General features: G+C 42.0%; 1 protein-coding gene across 3 annotated transcripts in view; it reads right to left on the bottom strand.

Moving 5' to 3' along the window:
* NR3C1 (nuclear receptor subfamily 3 group C member 1) overlaps positions 1 to 8,824 on the bottom strand; it is a 52,294-nt gene extending 43,470 nt beyond the window's left edge. Inside the window, exons 1-3 of one of the 3 annotated variants that reach the window (XM_079967960.1) lie at positions 8,680 to 8,824; positions 7,724 to 7,898; positions 5,177 to 6,361 (exon numbers count right to left, since the gene is read on the bottom strand). In XM_079967960.1, the coding sequence (XP_079824086.1) occupies positions 5,177 to 6,351 (1,175 nt within the window). In that variant the 5' untranslated portion in view covers positions 6,352 to 6,361; positions 7,724 to 7,898; positions 8,680 to 8,824. The remainder of the gene's footprint in view (positions 1 to 5,176; positions 6,362 to 7,723; positions 7,899 to 8,679) is intronic. The other 2 variants (XM_079967958.1, XM_079967959.1) reach the window with 2 other exon arrangements.
* Between the last annotated feature and the right edge of the window lie 11,886 nt (positions 8,825 to 20,710).

Genomic DNA, 20,710 nt, shown 5'->3' with positions numbered 1-20,710 from the left:
CAAATAAAAGGCTAAATGCAAATCTGTACATCCTAGGACTTCCATGAAATGATTTTCACCTGCTAAAACTAGGCAATACCAATCTGGTATTAAGCTTCGGGTATTAAATGGATATTAATGATACTGTTTTGAATATAAACATACGCACGCACACATACACTTGCTTATTCTTCCTAAGTGGTATTGAATATTCTTCTCCCAACCCTGGTGCTCTTCAGTTATTTAGCCGCCCAGAGTGGCTGGGGAAACCCAGCCAGATGGTCGGGGAACAACAACAACAACAACAACAACAACAAATAAATTATTATTATTATTATTATTATTATTAACTACTGGGGCTGATGGAAGTTGTGGTTAAGCAACATCTGAATGACATTGGAATGGAAATGCATCTTGAATTTGAGTGTTCTATACAGCCCACTTCAGGCTTTATCATGCCATGGAGCAACATGGGTGTAACACCAACAACTCTTAAAAGAGTTCAAATGGCTAACAACTGTCATGAAACCTACTATAGCAGTTACTCTTGTTGCTTTACCTACAAACTATGTAACAACTTCTCATAGGGCACTCATGTCTGTAATAGCCTTTGCAGTATCAAAAGACTGTTGTTTCTGCTAACAGATTTATTGTAGCATGCACACAGTCCATGAAATTTATATAATTCTTTTTTTAGGCTTTAAGGTGCCACAAGAGTCTTCATTTAGATTTAGTTATGGCTGCACTTTTATTTGGGAGCAAGACTTAATTCAGTAAGATGTGTATCGTGGTAGGAAAAGCTCCAGCAACTCTCAGGCTCATGCATGTTTCCTCCCCCTCCAGTACAACTGCAAAGAGGGCACTGGAAGCTTGTGTCCCAGTTTTAATTAACTGCAATTTGTTGTTTTGTGCAAAACCAACATAATGAAACAATGGTTTGTATGAAACAAGTCAATGTCAGACATTAGGTTAAGATTAGTTATCAACCATAGTCTAAAACACATTTTAGGGTTTAAACTGAACATTAAACTTCAGTTAATCAAAAAAACATACTGCAGCTCTCAGTCTCATCACAGCTGCAATGAAAGAAGATAAGAGACAGTGTGAGACCCTAAGGGTTGTTGCGGTTTGTTTCTGCCTGAACTGGCCCAGTTTTACTTCTGAGAAAACATGCATCTGATCAGGTTTCACAAGGGCTCCAAAATGAATCTGTCAAAGTGACTTTTACAAGAGAAATCAGATGTGCTTGGATAGGAAGTGAGAAGCATAATGACAGACTAGAATAACTATTTTTAAAAAATTAAATAATACATGGAGAAGCACGCGAGATATAAGAGCAGATATCAAATCATGAAATGTTAAGTCTAAATAATACATCACATGTGGCAGAAATCTACACAACTAGTAATTAGCAAGTTGGAGGTACCTTCAGAAATCTTTTAAAATGAAAGCTGTATTTGAAATTTTAAAAAGTATATTTAATAACAGACAGATTAGCTATATACTTCCACAATGATACTGGTTTATTCTTTCAGCAGACTGGCCTAGGTATGTTCCAAAATGCATATACAATCATTAGTATTTGCTGTATAGATCAGAAATGGGGAATCTGTGGTGTTCATATGAACTATAACTTCTATCATCTCTGACTACTAGCCATCCTTGCTCCAGGTGATGAGAACTGTACTCCAACAAACTCTGGAGAGCACTATCCTTGCTGCAGAACCTCATTCACGCACAATGTCAATCCACCATCTGAAGGCTTATTCTTTCTCCATTTCAATTATTTGCTTCCCATTTAGTACAAACTATTTTTTGCCATTATTTTGCAAGCCATGGTTTTTTATTTGGTTTGTAATCCTACCGTATGGCTTTCCCATTTCAACAGACTAAAACCTTTAATATCATCCTTGCAACAATACACACGGAGATGAAATACAATTACTTAAACCTGAGACACTTCAGAATAGGAAAGAGGGGAAACTGGAAAATAACAGCCCCTCTATTGCCCCCTAGACATTCATATTTCTGCTGAAATTCAGTTAAAAAAGGTGCTAAACCACTGTTTGCAGCAACTGTTGTTTAAAGGCCACAGCTTAGTCTAAATTAGCAGTACCCAACTGGTGCCTTTCAGATATTGTTGGGACTCCTTACTTCAATTAGTCCCAGTCAACATGGTGAATGGTCTAGCATAATGGAAGTTCAACTCCTGCGTCATCTGCAAGGCTCCATGTTGGCTACCCCGGTCTAGAGCTACTATAGGTTTTCTCTTTCCATTTGCTTAGTGTTTCTTTTCTGTGGTGGAACTGCCTTTAAAGGCAGGCTTACTGTTAAAACAGTTGTTAATCTGACATCACACCAAACCATAACTACAGCATCCTTAATGAGGGGTAGGCATGATGTCTGAAGTGTTTACATTTAAACCAATAAAATGCTCTGTAAGCTCTTAGGAATAAAACCATATTTAATATTTTATTTTTAAATTTCCTAATATAGTATTATAACAAAAACAAAATAGCTCTCCATCAAATATCAAATCAAACTGTGCCCCTAACTTACAGCCTTGCCAATGAAAATGTGTGAGCAGTTAGTTAAAGACTGCCACTCCAGTAGACTATATTCCTAACCATGTAAGCCTATACTAAAAAGGATATTCTATTAAATTTAATGTGATTTATTCCCAGGTAATTAGGACTTGAATTGCAACTGTATCATGCTGAAAAACGTGAAAGTATGAGTTACTAGCTCAATATGCACGTCCCACTTGAAAAACAAGTTATTCATCAAAACAGTGCTATTGATTTTGTAGAGCTCTTTAGTTCTTCTACCAATTGGAATAAACTACTAATTGGAATAAATGTCAACCAGTCAAGTACATTCACTGTTTCAACAATGTCCTACAAAAGAAACATTTTCATAATTTTACATAATTAATTTTCACTTTGTTGTAAAGGTTGTATTAGTCAAGAGTTCAGCTGTGCAGCATTAAAAAGTATAACTATTGTTAGCTATGTCAATTTTATCGGAGTTAGATGGCCATGTCATGAGCAAATCCTAGTCAAAGTTTCTGGATGATGAAATATATTCCAGCCTAGAAACACTCCTGCCGTCCTAAATTAGTCAGCCTTTAAAGTGCCATGAGGATCTTTGGCCTGGTTTGCATGTCACTTTAAATCATTAGGACTGAAGCAAGCATGTAGTGTGCTGGTGTACGCTGCTAAAAAGTACCATGGTGCTCCACCACCACGTGGAAGAGGAAACAAACTAGAGGCTGAGCTGTCATTACGTACACTTTTTTCCTAGCAAACTGATGGTGAACCAATGTTCATACTTGAATCACTATCATGGTTTGATAGGAGACAAACAAACAATGAGTGCTGATTCACATATATAAGCCAGTCTTTAGTTCATTTCCTATTCCATGCAGGAAAGGAAGGAAGGAAGGAAGGAAGGAAGGAAGGAAGGAGCACTATGGAGACCCGAGGAGCTTGCGCAAGCAGTTTAACATTTTCTGAACAACGTATTTGTTGCTTGAACTATGTATACATTAGTGCTGCTTTCCTATAAATAAACTGCAGAACAATCTGAAATAAAAGCAATTTCTAAATACACCGTTTAAATTAAATATCAGAAATACCGGTAGATTGGGATGGCTTAAAAATGAAGTCAGCAATCATTGGCTTTCATATTTCAAAGCATAGCATTTCACAAGCAAGAATTTCAGACATGCCAGGCAATGCCATCAGTTGGATAAATATTACCACTAAACACCCCCCCCCCAAAAAAAACTCCTAGGTACAAGTTTACCATTTAATGCATATTTTATAGATTTTACATGGCATTCATGTTAAAATATATTGGAAAAATATATCTAATTCTCCCCTCCATATTCTTATCAAAAGGAATAACTCAAATCACAGTATCTACAGTATTTAAGTCTCATGAGTTTCTCACCGTGTTTCTTGAGTTACATTTACTGTAGTAACTGTATAAGTAACTTGATGATAAAAAGCAGCCTAGCAACAAGTCCCCTCTTCTTCAGAAGAAATTCCTCAAAAATGTTCCAAAAACATGCAGTACAAACTGTTGCTCATTATAATATCATAAAACAAAACATACTATTCGCAAACATTCCAAGTGAAGAGGTACAGTATGGTGCTCACAATGAGATTCCCTTTCCATCCCTGCAGCATGAATCGATGGGCAAGACTGAAAATAGGACATTATAAGGAACAGGAGCTTGGTGCATGCCCCAGAATTCCTAGAATGTCTTACCGCTCCATGCATACCAGCATATGCACATCCAGGTGTAATAAGGGAAGTCCCAGATCAAATGCAAAATAAAAACCTGTATACCATTTTGTAAAGTATGAATGCAGAACAAATCAAGATTTTCAGATAAGCCTTAAGGCAATTTCAATATGTAGGATAATTTTTTTAAGCAAGGTGCAGGCTTTAAATCACTTGAAATAAAAGCATAAATGAAAGTTTAAAATAAAAGGGAGAGAGGCAACAATGAAAAAAATGTAAGTTGCTATCACCACATTTCGAGGTTCTGGATAAATTTTCTGTTCATACAGACTTGGAATGAAAACATACTTTTAAAAAATTTCTGCTCCAAATATTTTCCACATTTAGCATTATCAAGAAAGACTACTCTATGTTTTTTTATCAACACAAAGTCTTCCTATGATTCATTTCTCAATGGTAACCAAAATGTAGATTGAAACATAATATATTATCTTTTCTCTTTTAAATACTGTTGATCAAGGGTAAAGCGGAGGGGAATCCTACTTTGAACACTAGAGCTGAAAGTTTCATAGGCTGCAGTTACTACACCAAAGCAGGCACAACACAACATGATGGGAATTCACCAAGCTGTGCATGTTGCACATACCATTTTAATGAAATGTCAAGTGTTCTGCTAGTTGTAGAAAGCCTTCTGCATGAACTATTTGGATTTAAGATCTATTTGTGCTTAACATTCCTATTTTAACATTTCCCTGACATATATTTTAAATCATGATTCATCCTTTACTGCTGATGGTCATTTTATTTAATAAAAGTAATTTCTTTATTGCAATGTCCACACAAGCACGAGAAATTATTATTCTCTTTCTAACTACAGGAAGAGACAAAATGAACATTGCTGAAATAACTATCCTTGTAATAAGTTTAGAACAAAAACATCTCTTACCTTGAAAACCCATTAGAGAAGACAGGTCTGCCAGAATAATTCAAAGCCCCCATTGACGTAAGAGCATCATCCCCAGATCCCTGGCACCTATTCCAATTTTCTGAACCAGCAGGATGAGATGGAATGGCATTGAAAACTGGTTTCTGATCCTGCTGTTGAGTGACAGATGCTGTGTTCAAGTCATAGTGGTAGATTTGTCCTCCAGACGTGCTGACACCATGAACCGAAATAGCAGATGTCTTACTTCCAAGCATATTTGACCCAGAGAAGTTAGCCTGACAATAAACTGTGCCTATTTTCTCTTGCTTTATTACCCCAGGGGTGCACAGTTCAATAAAATCTTCTTTTTCAGTCTTCACTTGTGGCAACTTCACTGTGGAGCTGTGCAACAGATCCCCACACTCATTAATTTTAGGCTTAGTATCTGGTAAAATCGGAGGCTTGCAGTCCTCCATTTCAGTTCCCTCCAGGATAAAACTATCATCACCAAGAGGTGAAAGCAAGCTGCTGTCATCCAGCATGGGGTCCATTCTCCAAGGGCTCCCATTTGCTTCTTTTCCTGGAGACACTGGTGGCAAATCAAAATCCTGCAAAATATCAAAGGTGCTTTGGTCTTCAGGAAACAGCTTCAAGTTGCCACCATTAGTGCCAACCTGGCTTTGCGCTAAAGTCCCTTGCCCTAAAGTGAGATCATGACTAGCCATGCTTGGGAACTCTTGTTCTAGAGGCACATCCCCAGATGCAGTACCCTTTGAGCCTTCTGCCTGACTAGAGGATTTATTCAAACTTGCAATGCTTTCTTCCAGGAGCCTAAAATCCGTTTCTGCCGAAGAGAGACTGATTTGGCCCTGCTGAGGAAATCCAAGTTCGTTTCCCATCACTTTTGCCTCTGTCTCCCCCATATACAGTCCCATGGAGAGCGACACTGCTTTAGACAGATCTGGCTGCGGCACATTGCTTCCCAATCCCTTTGACAAGTCAGACACAGCAGGCGGTTGCTTGGAATCAGACTGAGAAGGGGTAGGCAAGGGAGACGTAGCTGCAGGAGTCTTGGCAGTAGCTCCTCCCCTAAAGGATGGATGGAAGTCCATCACAATTCCTCCTTTGTCACGGAAGTGAGCACTTTTCCCTGCTTCCTCCCCTCCAGAGGACTTCAGTGATTCTTTGGGCTCCATTATTTTAATACTGGTTATAAAGAAAAAGAAATATTCACCATTAGCATAAAACTTGAATAGTGCAAATCCAAAGCCCTTGAAGCGCCAACACTGAAAGAACAGACATATATTCAAGAAAACGGTAGACATTAGATTAACACTTTCCAATACTGGAATGAATTTCTAACCCAATCCATCCAAAGGGCTGGAATTTTTCCAAGCTTTTCTCAATCTAGGTTATAGTAAAAGCATATTAAACTAATAAAAATAACATCAACTCATCACAACCGGAACATACCAGTAATATTTGTCACTGATGCAATAAATATTGTTTACTACTGCATACATACTTGCAAAAAATCTATGTGACAACTTCCATTCCCATTCACTTAACACACCACCCAGGTTTTTCAATACTGCCTAATGTACCAACTTTGCTTGGGGGGTGAAATTTCCAGGTGATACCAGTGACTTTCCAAATGTCTGTCTCTCTCCCACTTTCACCAGGTTTTTGTAAAAATACAATTTTAGAAATATGTTGTTCCACTTTAGTCCAAGGCCATGGTCAGTTTCAAATAGTAGATTGTAAAATGTAGACATGTATATTTAAAAATAAGTGTGTGGAGAAGAATACACACATTTAATCCTCTACATTTCATATTATTCCCGGAGAACGTAAAATGAAAAGTAACCCATAGTGAAATCCTTACAAGATAGTGTAGAGGATAGTGAAATTCTTACAAGAAATGAGACAGTTTCGTTTTAAATTTTAAACCTTCCATATCTTGTACCAACTTGTATGGAGAAAAAGCTAAAGTCGGCATATGTTGATGTATCTAAAAACTGCTGATGCTTGTGTAGAAATAATTGCATTCCCATCAATAATTGATCAGGAGGTCAAATTAGGACAAAAATGACCAGGTGTCAAAAGGACATTGAAGCCAACATGGAAAAAAGTTTACTCTTAAAGTAACAGAGAAATTTAACAATGTGTATTTAGTTTCTTTTAAATTCTCCTTTTCAGGGCATTGCATAGATTTCCCCAAAACACTGAAAGCTGTAAAAGGTGCTAAAAGGATAGGAAGCTTTCCTAACAGCTCTCTCCCAAGCCAAAACAAAAAGGCATAATGCAAAAGAGAAACAGCCTACTCTTGTCAAAAGTTGCATGAGGCGCTTTTAAAAAAAAGGGCCATCATGTAATTAAAAAAAGCACACAGTTGCATAGTTTTGAGGGGGGGAAAAGGGAAGGACAAGGGGAACAACTGGAGTTACCACATTTTCATAGGTTTCTCTTGCACAAACGCAAAAGCCATTAAATGATAGGCAACGCCAAAGGGGGAAAATCTATCACGATACAGCTCTTCTCCGCCCCCGAGGAAATATATCTAAGCACCTTCTTTCTGAGTTGAAATTCTCCTTTTCAAAAAGCAGATTTCGAAAAGAAAAGAAAAATGTGTTGGGACCTGTTGAGCATTTTGCCTGGCACGCCCACCAGCCCTTTGCTTCAAAAACTCCAACTCCGAGTTTTCGACGACTTCTTGGTTTCCAAACCCTTGGGCCCCCGTCAACTAAACAAAAAAACAAAAAACACGACGGGGGGGGATTGAGAGCCTTTCAAAATTTAAAAAAAAACCCAAAACCCGATTCTCAACAACAGATGTTCATTTTTTAACACACACACACAAATCAACTGGAAGCAAGTTGGGCGAGGAGGGCAATAAATTATAGCACTTTTTATCATTAAACAAAATTTCATTTCTTAGAAAAGAGATACTATATTGGGCATATCATCCTTTTGGGATTGAAATTGGCCAGAGAAGGTTGTGAAATAGGATAGCGAACCAGTTTCCGCACCCCCCCTCCTCCCATCCCACGCACGCACACGCATATTGTGTGTGCGAGAGGGAGACACACATACACACGCACACCCCTTCTCTGACGTCCAAATTTAACGTGGACGACTTTAAAGTTGAGACGAGGCGCAGCGCTTCTCCCCCCCCCCCCAATTTTCCTTTCCTCCTCTCTCTCCAACCCCCCCCCCCAAAAAAAAATATCTGGCCTCGCGCCTCAGCAACAAATCGCCTGGTCTTAACGGCGGTGGGAAGCGGGTCGAAGGAGGGGGGGCGGTAAGGAGAAGCCGAAACGGGCAGACATTACTGAGGAAGGGACGGAGGGGGGTGACCTCTACGGGGGGGGGGGAGCAGGCCGCCGCCTTCTCCCTCCCTCCGTCGCCCTCCGCCTCCCTTCGAAAATCCTAAAAGTAGAAGCCATTCCTCGGCCCCCACCCGCCCCCGCCGCGTCTCGACAGCCAGCCAGCCAGACGGACATGGAGAAGAAGCCACCCCTTACCTTATCCAGTGGGGGCGCTGGGACTCCTCTAGCCGCCAACTTCCATGGCTCCGGCACCACAGAGCCAAGCGAATAAACAACTTGGAAGGCGCGGGGCGGAGGTGGGGGGGTGGAAGAGAGAGACTGGAAGGAAGGAGAGTTACGGGGCGACGGGATTGGGTGTGGGGCGGCGGCGAAAGCTGCCGCCCCTTTGCAGATGAGAATGCAGCCGCCCCCCTCCCTTCGCCCCCCACACGCACACAGGCGCCAGAAGCAGCAGCAGAGGCGGCCCCCTCACCTGCTCCTCTTCTTCCCCCCCTTCTCTGTCTGTCTGTCTGTCACACACACTCTCTCCTGTCCCCCCTCAATTAATTAAAGCCCCACTTGCGCGCCCCGCTGCCTCTCCTCCAGCCTCTGCCCCCTCTGCATCCCCGCCTTCCCCCTTCTGCACTTCACACCCACCCAGCGTCCCGCCCTCCCCCTTCTCCTTCTCCTCCCTTCCCCTCCTCTGCTCCCAGCCGCCGCACCGTCCGCGCTCCCCTCTACGGCTTTGCCCCAGCCACAAAATGGAGGACGGCGGCGCTAGCAGCAGAGGCTGCTGCCTCCTCCCCCTTCTCTCTCCCTCGCTCGCTCGCTCCCTCCGTCCCCTCCCCCTCCCCCGCCCCGCAGACATGCAAAGAGCGCGAGCGAGAGAGAGACGAAAGGGAAGCGGCGCTCGCGCCCGCCCGGCCGCTCGCGGGCGCAGCATAGCAGAGAGCGCGTGTCCAGGGAGGGAGGGAGCGCGCATTGCGGGGCAGCCGAGGGGGAACGGTGCAACCTGTTGACTGAGAGCGGCAACTGCAGCCCCGAACAAGGGCCTCCTTTTCGCTGCCGCCGCCGCCGCCGCCTCAGTCTCCTGCTTTTCGCAATCCCCCCTTTTGGCCACGGCGGCTGGCTTGCTCGCTCGCTTTCTCTCTTCCACCCTCCATTTACCTACCAATACTTTTCTTGCTCTTTTACTTTGCTCGACCCTTCCTGTGCTTGCAATCCCCGCGTTTGGCGGAGAGGAAAAAAAGAGGAAGGAAAAAGAAAGTGGCGCTTGTTTTGCGACGCGCTCCTTTTCAGGCGTGTTTACTCGGAAGTAAGGCCCTCTCGTTTTGGCGGGGTTTACTCCCATGTAACTGCGCTGGGTGGCAGCCAGACGGCAGGTTTCAACTTGGAAACAAATTTCATTCAGCATAGTGCGGTGTATACATATAATATATATAAATAGATATAGGTCCACCCTGTGTAGGATAGGTTTTCCTTTAGGAGAAGGGAAGGAGGGTTGCCCAGATTTGTGAGGAGCAAGCCAAATTCCACTTTCCAGGGAGATCCAGTGGAAAATTATGACCAAAGATAATGTGAAATGGTTCAAATTATATTTTCCTGCAGCTTAGAAAACACTTTCACATTTAGTAAAGGCAAAGGCTGCCACCCTAGGCACATTTTAATCAGTGCTGGAAGATGGGATTTACTTTATAGAAATGTGCCTATGGTTCACACTTAAGGAGTAGCACCTGGCATTGTCACAACATATATCCCCAAAGTATCCACATTTTGAGAACTTCAAAGTTCAGTGCAGATTGGCTAAGTTTCTGTCAAGCTCCTCTTAGCATGGTAGCAACATGGAAAGGTTTTAGCTGAAGCTCCAGAATCAAGAGGAACTATGTCAAATGGAGATAAATGGAAAGGAAGCCTTATGTGCTTCATCCCAAACTTCTGGGGTCTTAATAAATCTAATATCCGGGGTTGTGTAGCATTACATACATGACTTTTTGCCTGCTTTGCTGGAAATGTGTGTATTTCAATAAGATTGCTTGCACAATGTGCTACCAGGAGAGCACAACTCAAAACAGTTTTGAGGGCTGCTGTTAATTCTATTCATTCAATAGGGCCACATCACTTGACTCCACAGAAAAGAAAATCTTTAATAAAAAAATAAAAATAAAAACGAAAAACATTTTTTAGAATTTTAACTGTGAAAAGCCCCTTCATGTACTGCCGCAGGAAGGTGCTCCCCACAACTGAAGGGGAATAGGATCCCTTGATTGTAGCAACAGCAAACAAGGTTTCTGTTCTCTACTCATTTCTCACACTGAGGGTATCTCAGACACAGGTTAACTGGCTAACAGCAGGTTAGAAAACTGGTGCCAAATGCACTCTGCCTCAGAGGTGAGAAGCAATGCTGATGTGTCTGGTCTGTACCATTTCAGACTGCAAGTGGTGGTTCACATGGTTAAATGCTTTCCCATATTTATTTTGTGTTTAAATCCTTGAGGCTGAAACATTTATTTTGTGGGAGGATATTTATTTATTTGTATGTAAGACCATTCAGACATACAAGCCCTCACCTACAAACTGAAACAGTACAGCCAAGACAGTGGTTTACTATCTCAATGAGAACAGGTCTCTTGTGATCAGGGGTGTAAGAAGGCACCATTTTCCATTCTACTTATTTGTTGCTTGCACTCCACAGCAGTTTGTCTTCTGCCCCAAACTACATTATTTGTCTTTCCGCTGTTGGTGAAATTGCATAATTACATTGACATTGCTTTATTCCACCCCGTTCATTTCCATACAAAGGAGATGCAATGCAAATAGGTGGAAACTGTGTATCATTTGCTGACTGAAAGCGGCAACAATAGTGAATACTGATCTGATTCGCTGGATTGATTTCCGGAGATGGGACAAATAAATGAGCACCAGCAATTCTTGTTCCTGTTTCCACTTTCATTGGCATCTTCCAGCATTTTTTCTTGTGACCCAAGCATTCTTCTGTACCCAGTTTTGAGTGATTATTCGATCTTAATAGAAAGAAACCCAAAACAGCTAGACAGACAGCAAATGCTTGGAATTCACCTAGGCCTTTAAAAAAGAAATCATCCTTAACATCCTTTATCACATGTATGCTAGAACTATGATGATTTCCTTACTGCTTCTGTTCTAGAATCTAGCTGTATGAAGGGGACTCGTGTTCATTCCACTCATGAAACTACAGTTACCAATATTCCAAGACTAAAAAAGTTCTTTTCTGGTCTTTACTTTTCTGAAAACAACAACTGAATGCAGAGCCTTATATTTGCTGTGAATGGCCAAATAATTATAAATGAAGTGTATGAATTCTACAGCAATTGCTCTTTTTGCCCTTACCCGTGTTGATATTTTAAGATGACTGTTTCAAGTATTTCCACTGATGTTAAGAGTCCAGCCCTACCTAGCAGGTCCAATGACCAGGGATGATGGGAGTTTTACTTCAGTAATGTTCGGAAGGTCAAAGGTTCTAAAGCAATGGCCACACAATTATTTATTAAATTTGGACCCCATATTTTAAGCAAATGATGCTCAAGGCAGCTAACAGTAAAATACAAAGTAAAAATGAAAACAAAAACAGGCAAAACATTAACATAGCCAATAAGAACAGTCAGGTGATCAAATGGCAACATTTACAGCAATCCAAACACAAGACCCAAAGTCTCACTGAATAAAAATGCATTCACTTGCCAGTAGATTATTATCAGGGATGAGGCTAGATGGGCCTGTCTTGGCAAGGAGCTCTAGAGTGTGGGAGCAGCCACTGAGAAGGCCCTGTCTCAGGCACCTACCTAACATGCTTCAGATGTTGGGGCATACAGACTCAAATGAAAGAGCATGGTCTTTCGGGTAAACCAATCCCAAATCATGTATTGAGTCATAGCCAGCACAGTGAATTGTGCCCAGAAACAAGGTAGCAGCCAGAGCAGGTGTTGAAGCATGGACACCACACTGCAGTTGTCTGTAAGGAAAATATTGCTGATACTTTTCAGGTGCAATGTTTATTTTCACATTTTGGATCTCTGAAAGGCAATGCAAATAAAAATGCTGAAAAGCATCATGGCAGGGTAGTTGTGAAACACACATGGAGCAATAGATTTTTGGGGGGATTATGCATTTTCCTAGGCTAGCATGTTCTAAGCCTGGATAAAGAGGAACTGTAGAACGAGGCAGAACAGCTTCCCCACAGATCCCACAAAACTGTGCTGCATTTCAGTGGATTTTGGGAAGGAGCTCTACTTGGTAGATTGTATCCAAAATTATTTCCATTGGTAGTGCCGATGAATTATTCTAAGGTCTGATTGACCATATTTATTTACTTCACAGCCACAATGCCTGCCAGAATTTTTTTCTCTTGTCTGGCAATCTTACCAGGGACATGTGGAAAAAGACACTCACAAAAAAGTGGGGGGAGAAACACCCAGCCCGTCCTGCTTTTATTATTACAGTTTCTCTGGCACCTGATGCTACTGTTTATACTGATATGAGAACCTGAAGCTGACTCAGGGTTCCCACTGCCCTTTCCTGGTGAGGTAGCAGTCAGCCTAGCATACTTTTTCCACAATAGGAGAATTTGTTTTATAGGAGTTTCTGCCTTTGCAGTATGAGCCTTCATCACCAACTCTCCTATGATTATATTTTGGGACATCATTGCAGCCTCTTACCTGTACTGACCAGGAAAGGAGAGCATGTGAGAGGCTTTGAAAACGGACCAGAGATGACACAGTCAGCTTAAGTCATATTCTGTGTGAAGGCTGCAGACATTAAAACAAAGCCAAAATGGGCCCCAAAGCTCTGCATATCTGCCCAGTGTCCTACTTTTTAATCTATTAAAAATGTGTCCTTTGTTAAAGGCATTGCTTGCTTAGCTCACAGTTCACTAGAAAACTGCAAATCAGTAATTACCATCTTTTGCATGTGTTTGTGTGTGTCCTTCCTTCCTGTTTTCTTCTTTTAGATAAGCCATTTGAAGGGTACATTTTGAGGTTTGGGGAAAAACTAGCAAAGGTAAAAATCAGATGACATATGATATTTGCTTAGGCTTGTGAAGGGGTGAGGTGAGATATTTTTAGCTGGTGCTCCTGCCTCTACTATATCATGCTGCTGCTGCTTTTAGTATGATTTTTATTCTTATTTTAGATTGCATGCTTTCATATAGATTTTTTTAAATTGTTTGTAACTTGCCCTGGAACCTTTGAGCAAATGAAAGTTTTTAAGTGTCATAACCAGTGCTATTTTTCTAGAAAAAGCAGTGCCAGAACTCACCATGAACTCCTCCCTTGTTCTCTTATAATGGCAATGGCGCCCACCTGAGAGGTGCCAGAACTGAGTTCCGGTGAGTTCCAGCTGAATAAAAGCCCTGCTCATAACTAACTCACTCCACAAAATAACTTGCTTTGTGTTTTATGTCAGAGATGGAGAACCTGTGACCCTCCAGAGGTTGTTGTGTTCCAAATCCCATAATCAATGGCTACTGGCCATGCTGGCTGGGGCTAGTGGGTGTTGGAGCCAAACAGTGTCAAGACCACCACAGGGGTTTAGGTACCCCTCTTTTAGGTGTGTAGGTTGGAGACAAAGTTTTACAACTTCATTAGAGAGGCACAGGCAGTGCTTTTTTTCTAGGGGTACACAGGGGTACACACACCCCTAAACATTTTGGGCATCTTTGTACTTTTGTCCATTTACTGTATTTATTTTCCCCAATTTGAACTATAAAATGGTGATTTTCTTGAGTCAAAATGAGAATACCCTTAAACATTTTTTTAGAAAAAAAGCACTGGGCACAGGTATTCTGCTGACTGGATGATGCTTCAAAGACTCCTGCTCTAATTATTATTTGGCTGATGCTGTGAAAGTCATACATAGAATTAATTCTGAACTATCACAGGTGGGAAACTGCATCATTGATAGCTTGACGGGCAACAGGCAATACATAATAAATTGTGTAAATACATAACTATAAAATTTTAAGAGTGATGGCCAAATGCAGAAAATCTGAAGAACCTCATTAAAAGCATGAGTCTGTGACTTCTGGAAGTTGGCCAATGTGCTTCAGCAGACTGGCAGACCTAATCCTGAGAGCTCTTAGTTGAAACCCCATTTCAGACATCTCTTAACCTCAGCTCCCCAGTTGATGATGGTAATTGTTTTGAAGCTGTATACAGGCAAGATGAAAATGAGCACCAAAAGAACAAACTAAAGGCAAATATTTTCACTGTCATACCAGGCTTCCCGCTTCTGGAGCCAGAAGTAAATCTGATGCTGAACAGAATGGTTGATTATGATTAATTATTTAATTTCTATACCACTTAATATATTAAAAAATATATCTAAGCGGTGTGCAGGAAACAGAAGCAACAAACTTAAACATAACATTACAAAAATACGAAAGTGGCACCCACCCCACATTCATTGCCAAGAACATGGCAATGCCATTGCACATGGATCTCAACTAGCCAACCCACCAGAAGGAGCGCCTGTTTGTTTACCCAGTCCCCCACCTGCCTTGCCTGCAAAGCTTTTGGCAAAACTGGAGTTGTGAGTTTCATTGGACAGGAGGAGCCAGGACACTGTTATGTTGGCAAAAGTGAGACTGTTTCTTGAACCTTAGGTAAAGGTAAAGGGACCCCTGACCATTAAGTCCAGTCGTGACAGACTCTGGGGTTGCGGTGCTCATCTCGCTTTATTGGCCGAGGGAGCCAGCGTACAGCTTCCAGGTCATGTGGCCATCATGACTAAGCCTCTTCTGGCAAACCAGAGCAGCGCACGGAAACGCCATTTACCTTCCCGCCGGAGCGGTACCTATTTATCTACTGGCACTTTGATGTGCTTTCGAACTGCTAGGTTGGCAGGAGCAGTTACTGAGCAACGGGAGCTCACCCCGTCGCGGGGATTTGAACCACCGACCTTCTAATCTGCAAGTCCTAAGCTCTGTGGTTTAACCCACAGCGCCACCCGTGTCCCTCTTGAACCTTAGTCATTCTTAAAAGCAAGAGAGGCGTTGAAAAGCAGTAAGTTGTGCTCACTATTGTAATGTATACACAAGATAATTGGATCTAAACGATGTAATGCAAAAATTGTGAAAGCCAGTAACTAATTTTAGAAGTTAAATGGTTTAAACCTGAGATTATGTGTATTAATTTTGCAGGTATGCTGTTTGTGATGATAAAAAATACCTGGGTTGCATCCAGTTAAATCCATTCTAATTAATGAACCTAAGTTTGTTGTGCTCATTGATTCCAGTGGCCATACTCTGAGTAGGACTGGCATTGGCTACCACCTCTGGAATCCATACAGCTCTCAGGATTGCTGAAGAGAGTGCAACGAAAGAAGAGCCGACTGTGTCTCACATCCCGCTGGTCCAATTTGCATTGAGACAAATGCCTAACATCAGATTAAAATCTGTTCCTTACAATTAGGTTTCATCAGATCTTCTACATCCTGCTATCTAGGACAGATCCACAGTTGATATGGATGCTATAATATCTGAAGATTACCCTGAAGAGTCAGTCTGCCTAGGATATCTCCCACTCTTCCTTTAATGTAGTGCCAACGGAAACCCTTGAACATTTTCCTTTGGCGACACCAGTCCCAAGTTGCTAGATCTGTACTGTCAAAACACTGCAGGTTTCTGTATTTCTTCTGTAGAAAAACCAAGACCTTTCCAGAGGGTCAGAGTGAGATCATGCTCAAAGGTGTTAAGCTTCATTGAAGAGAACCTTTCAAAACACTGTAAGATTCATGAATAGTTGAAATGCTATGAGGAGGAAGACAATAGAATAGCTTTACAAAGGACACAGCAGAGTGCTAATTAGCTTAATTAAGGAGGAGGAGCCTCCTGAAATAGTCCTTAGGGTTGAAGTCATGTATGCCAAAGCACACAAATAACTTCAATGTTTTGAAGTCTTGTGGAAACATCTGGCAGCAACATGCAGCTTTGGAGAAACTTTTTTTTTAGTGCCTCCAGAAAGGAAAATTCCTTGATCATGAACTGCATTCACAAAATGGGGGTGTAAGAGTTTTTTTGTTTTTTTGTTTGTTTGTTTTTATACTGCCCTTATGTTCCTAATGTTGTATACCACCCTGATCTCTTTAGATAAATATTTCAGGGGTGTGTAGAACATTAAGAATGTAATTTTCGCAGCATAATTAAAAAAACATAATACAGAGCATAATAATAATACTAGCACAGTCCATCCACCACATTTAACAGGCCACAGGTTATTACTAAGATTCTCAGAATCTAGGGATGGTTTCTTAAGGAACTGCCTTATCACTGCCTCCCTCAAACAGGCAGGAACTGCCAGGAGATGAACTCCAGGCAGCTGGCTCTTCCCTGCTGGATTTTTATCAGAGGGGAAAGGGTCCAGAGTGCAGGTAGTCACCCAGACTGATGCAAGTGCCTTGTCCACATCCTTGAGCTGCATCAACTGCAATTCATCCAACAAAACAGGACCAGACAATGCCCTGCACATCTCTTGAGATTCAACCACTATAACTGCAGAGTCAAGGTCCCGATGAATGCAAGTGATTTTATTCTCAAAATGCTTGGCAAACAATTTGCAGCAAGCTACCATTGATTCTACCACCTCTTTTGGACCAGTCTGCAAAAGGCGCCACACTACCCGGAAAAGATGTGCTGGATGGCATAGTGAGGATGCAATGGAGGCAGTGGCGTAGCGTGGGTTGTCAGCACCCAGGGCAAGGCAAGTAATTTGCGCCCCCTAACCCATGGATTTGTGCCCCCTAACCCGTGAATTTGCGCCCCCTAACCCTAACCCCCAGATATTGCGCCCGGTGCGGCCGGCCCCCCCTGCACCTCCCACGCTACGCCACTGAATGGAGGTAGTAAATATGCCTTCTTTGCTGCCTCCACTGCCACTGAGTAAGCTTGAAAAGGCGCACTTTGGTTATATTCAACTGGAGTTTTCCTCCACTTGCATTCAAGCTGCCTTCCAGCTTGCTTTTTGGAGATCATCAGGGCTTCAACAGGAGTGCCAGTCATATCAGCTGGAAAAACCCCCAGAGCTTTCTGGAAACCATTCAGATCCATCAGCCTTCGAGGGTGACCATCCTAATAGGTCCCCTGTCTCTGCAGAGGGGGAAAGGTGCTGAAAGCCTAAAGCTCAGCAGGAAGACAATGACAAGGGGCTGATTTCAAGATCATAGAATCATAGAATCATAGAGTTGGAAGAGACCACAAGGGCCATTGAGTCCAACCCCCTGCCAAGCAGGAAACACCATCAGAGCACTCCTGACATATGGTTGTCAAACCTCTGCTTAAAGACCTCCAAAGAAGGAGACTCCACCACACTCCTTGGCAGCAAATTCCACTGTCGAACAGCTCTTAATGTCAGGAAGTTCTTCCTAATGTTTAGGTGGAATCTTCTTTCTTGTAGTTTGGATCCATTGCTCCGTGTCCGCTTCTCTGGAGCAGCAGAAAACAACCTTTCTCCCTCCTCTATGTGACATCCTTTTATATATTTGAACATGGCTATCATATCACCCCTTAACCTCCTCTTCTCCAGGCTAAACATGCCCAGCTCCCTTAGCCGTTCCTCATAAGGCATCGTTTCCAGGCCTTTGACCATTTTGGTTGCCCTCCTCTGGACATGTTCCAGTTTGTCAGTGTCCTTCTTGAACTGTGGTGCCCAGAACTGGACACAGTACTCCAGGTGAGGTCTGATCAGAGCAGAATACAGTGGCACTATTACTTCCCTTGATCTAGATGCTATACTCCTATTGATGCAGCCCAGAATTGCATTGGCTTTTTTAGCTGCCGCGTCACACCGTCTTTGTGCCCAGCCAAAAAAACAAGATCCAGAATGCAATATTGAGGGATGCCTGCATCACAGACCCAGCAATTCTTCAATTCATGTAGGTGCAGGTACAAGGTCTTCCTCTCTGTGCTAAAGTAAGCATATACTGTATATTCATGCAGTGGGCAGGAGGACAGAGAGAATGGCAAGTTAAGAAAGAGATAGGAATGTTTCAGAGCCTATGGCCTCACCCTCAAACAGCAACATAGGGAGTTTTGTGGGACACAGAAACTTAGTGCAGAACAGGTAATAATGCACTATCTTTTCTTTCTCAGTCTCCTTGTTCTTCAGGGGGAGAAAGAACAAGAAGATCGAATATAGTTTCTCACCCCTTTCCCATCGCAAAGATAGCACAGCAAGTAATGCATAAAAACCAGTCAGTGGAAAATAATGTGTAGAAGGCAATTCGTTCTGTGGCAAGCAGTTGATCCTCTCAAAGTCACTGCAGATTATACCCTCTGTCATTTCTGCTCTTTTGGTTAGCAAGGGGAATAATGTATAGTGCTGGAATTGGTATGCTTTTTTAAAAAGGAGGGAAAGATTGAATGAGGAAACGCCAGGGGTCACATAACATAGCCTCTTGTCTTGTGCCTCTCATGAGTATTCATATTGGAGAGGTGCCTTAAAGCTTGTTTCATGAGTGCTATTGGAGAAGTATAGAAAAAAGAAAATTGGGTTGCTAGTGGAAATGTCTCTGTGACTTCCTTGTTCTTGTGCTTCCCACAATTTTATTTTCCCTATAGAATAGGCTTTATGTCTTCTTGGACCTTAAAGCTCAAGCTAGTGAAGACAGAATGTGGTGGATCCCATTTTGGCAGACAGCTCTCACTGATGGTCCTTCCATTGTGTTTAGTCTTGGGTCATAGAAGGTCATCTTTCCCTCTCTCTGTCACCTTACCCCTCTTTGGGCGAGATGCTAGGTTCCTGAGGTTCAGATCCTGAGACTCAAGGAGAGGCTCCTGGTGGGATAGATAGAACCATTTCCTGTTGGGGAGAGTCAGTAAGCATAGTTGCCACTACCCCTGTGACCAAGGTTGCAAAAGTCAATAACTGGAGATTTTAAGAGCTCTAGACACAAATATTTTCAGGTCTGCACTAACTTTTAGGGGAGTCAATCCACATGCCGTGCCATTTCTATCTAGTGGCAATGATAAAGTCTTAAGCAACTAAAGCAAAATTCGATGGCCGGATTGCTCACCAGGGCAAGACGAGTTAAGCATTTAACACCAATCTTGGCTCAACTGCACTGGCTGCCAGTTAGTTTCCAGGCCCGATTCAAAGTGCTGGTGCTGACCTATAAAGTTTTACATGGATTAGGACCACAATACCTTAAGGAACACCCTTCCCTGGAACCTGCACTTGTCATCCAAAGCCCTTCTCTATGTCCACTCTGCTCAAGAGCTTCTGAGGATGACAGCATGAGAATCCGCCTTTTCTGCAGTGCTGTGGAATGCTCTCCCCAGAAAGGCTCACCTGGCACCACCATCACATGTCTTTAGACACCAGGAAAATACTTTCCTCTTTACCCAGGCCTTTGTCAAGGTTGCACGTTCAATCCCCATATGGAACAGCTGCATATTCCTGCATTGCAGGAAGTCAGACTAGATGATCCACAGGATCCCTTCCAACTCTACAATTCAATGATTCTATGTCTATCGTGGTGATTTCCCCCCTGTGATTGTTGTATTTTTATTATTATTATGCTATATAAATTATGTTTATAATGTTGTACACTCCCTTGAGATATTTGGATAAAGGGCAGTATATACATTGAATGAATAATAAACAATAAAAACTATAAGCATGAGCATGTTTTCCAGTTCCATTTCTTTATTGTTCGGTAAGGTCACGCTGCCCTGCAATCCACTCCAGCCGAATTCCAATCTAACTAGGTCAAGTTGTAAAATTAATTCTGGAATTGGAATGTGCAAAATTTGCTGCAGCTTTCAGTTCCTTCAGTTCATTTCAATATTTTCTGTCCTGTATGTTACCAGTTCACAAATGCAGACTGATAAAACACTGTGAAAATAAATACTGACGTGATTCCTTTCGTGGGGTGTTTTACTGATGCGCACATGCACATGGGATGCAATGATAAAATACCACACTAAAAGGGTATTTATGCAACTGGTCATACTAGGGTTGCATTTTTGCTGCATTTTATCAATATGCGTATCACACGTGCATCTATAGAACACAGTGCAAACAGAATATTGATACAATCACATGCTTGACTCCATCAGCACATGCTCACAGTTAATGTAAAGGGGGGGAGGGTGTAATGAAGAGAAAGATGTGGCAAATTGTATTCACATGCAGCATTTTTACAAAATTACAAAATTCAGAATTTTTACAAAATTCAGAGTTTTTTTTTACAAACTTCAGAATTTTTACAAAATTCA

This window comes from Podarcis cretensis, assembly GCF_951804945.1.
Source record: "Podarcis cretensis genome assembly, chromosome: 2".
Lineage (NCBI taxonomy): Eukaryota > Metazoa > Chordata > Lepidosauria > Squamata > Lacertidae > Podarcis > Podarcis cretensis.
This window is presented reverse-complemented; position numbering and strand designations above follow the sequence as displayed.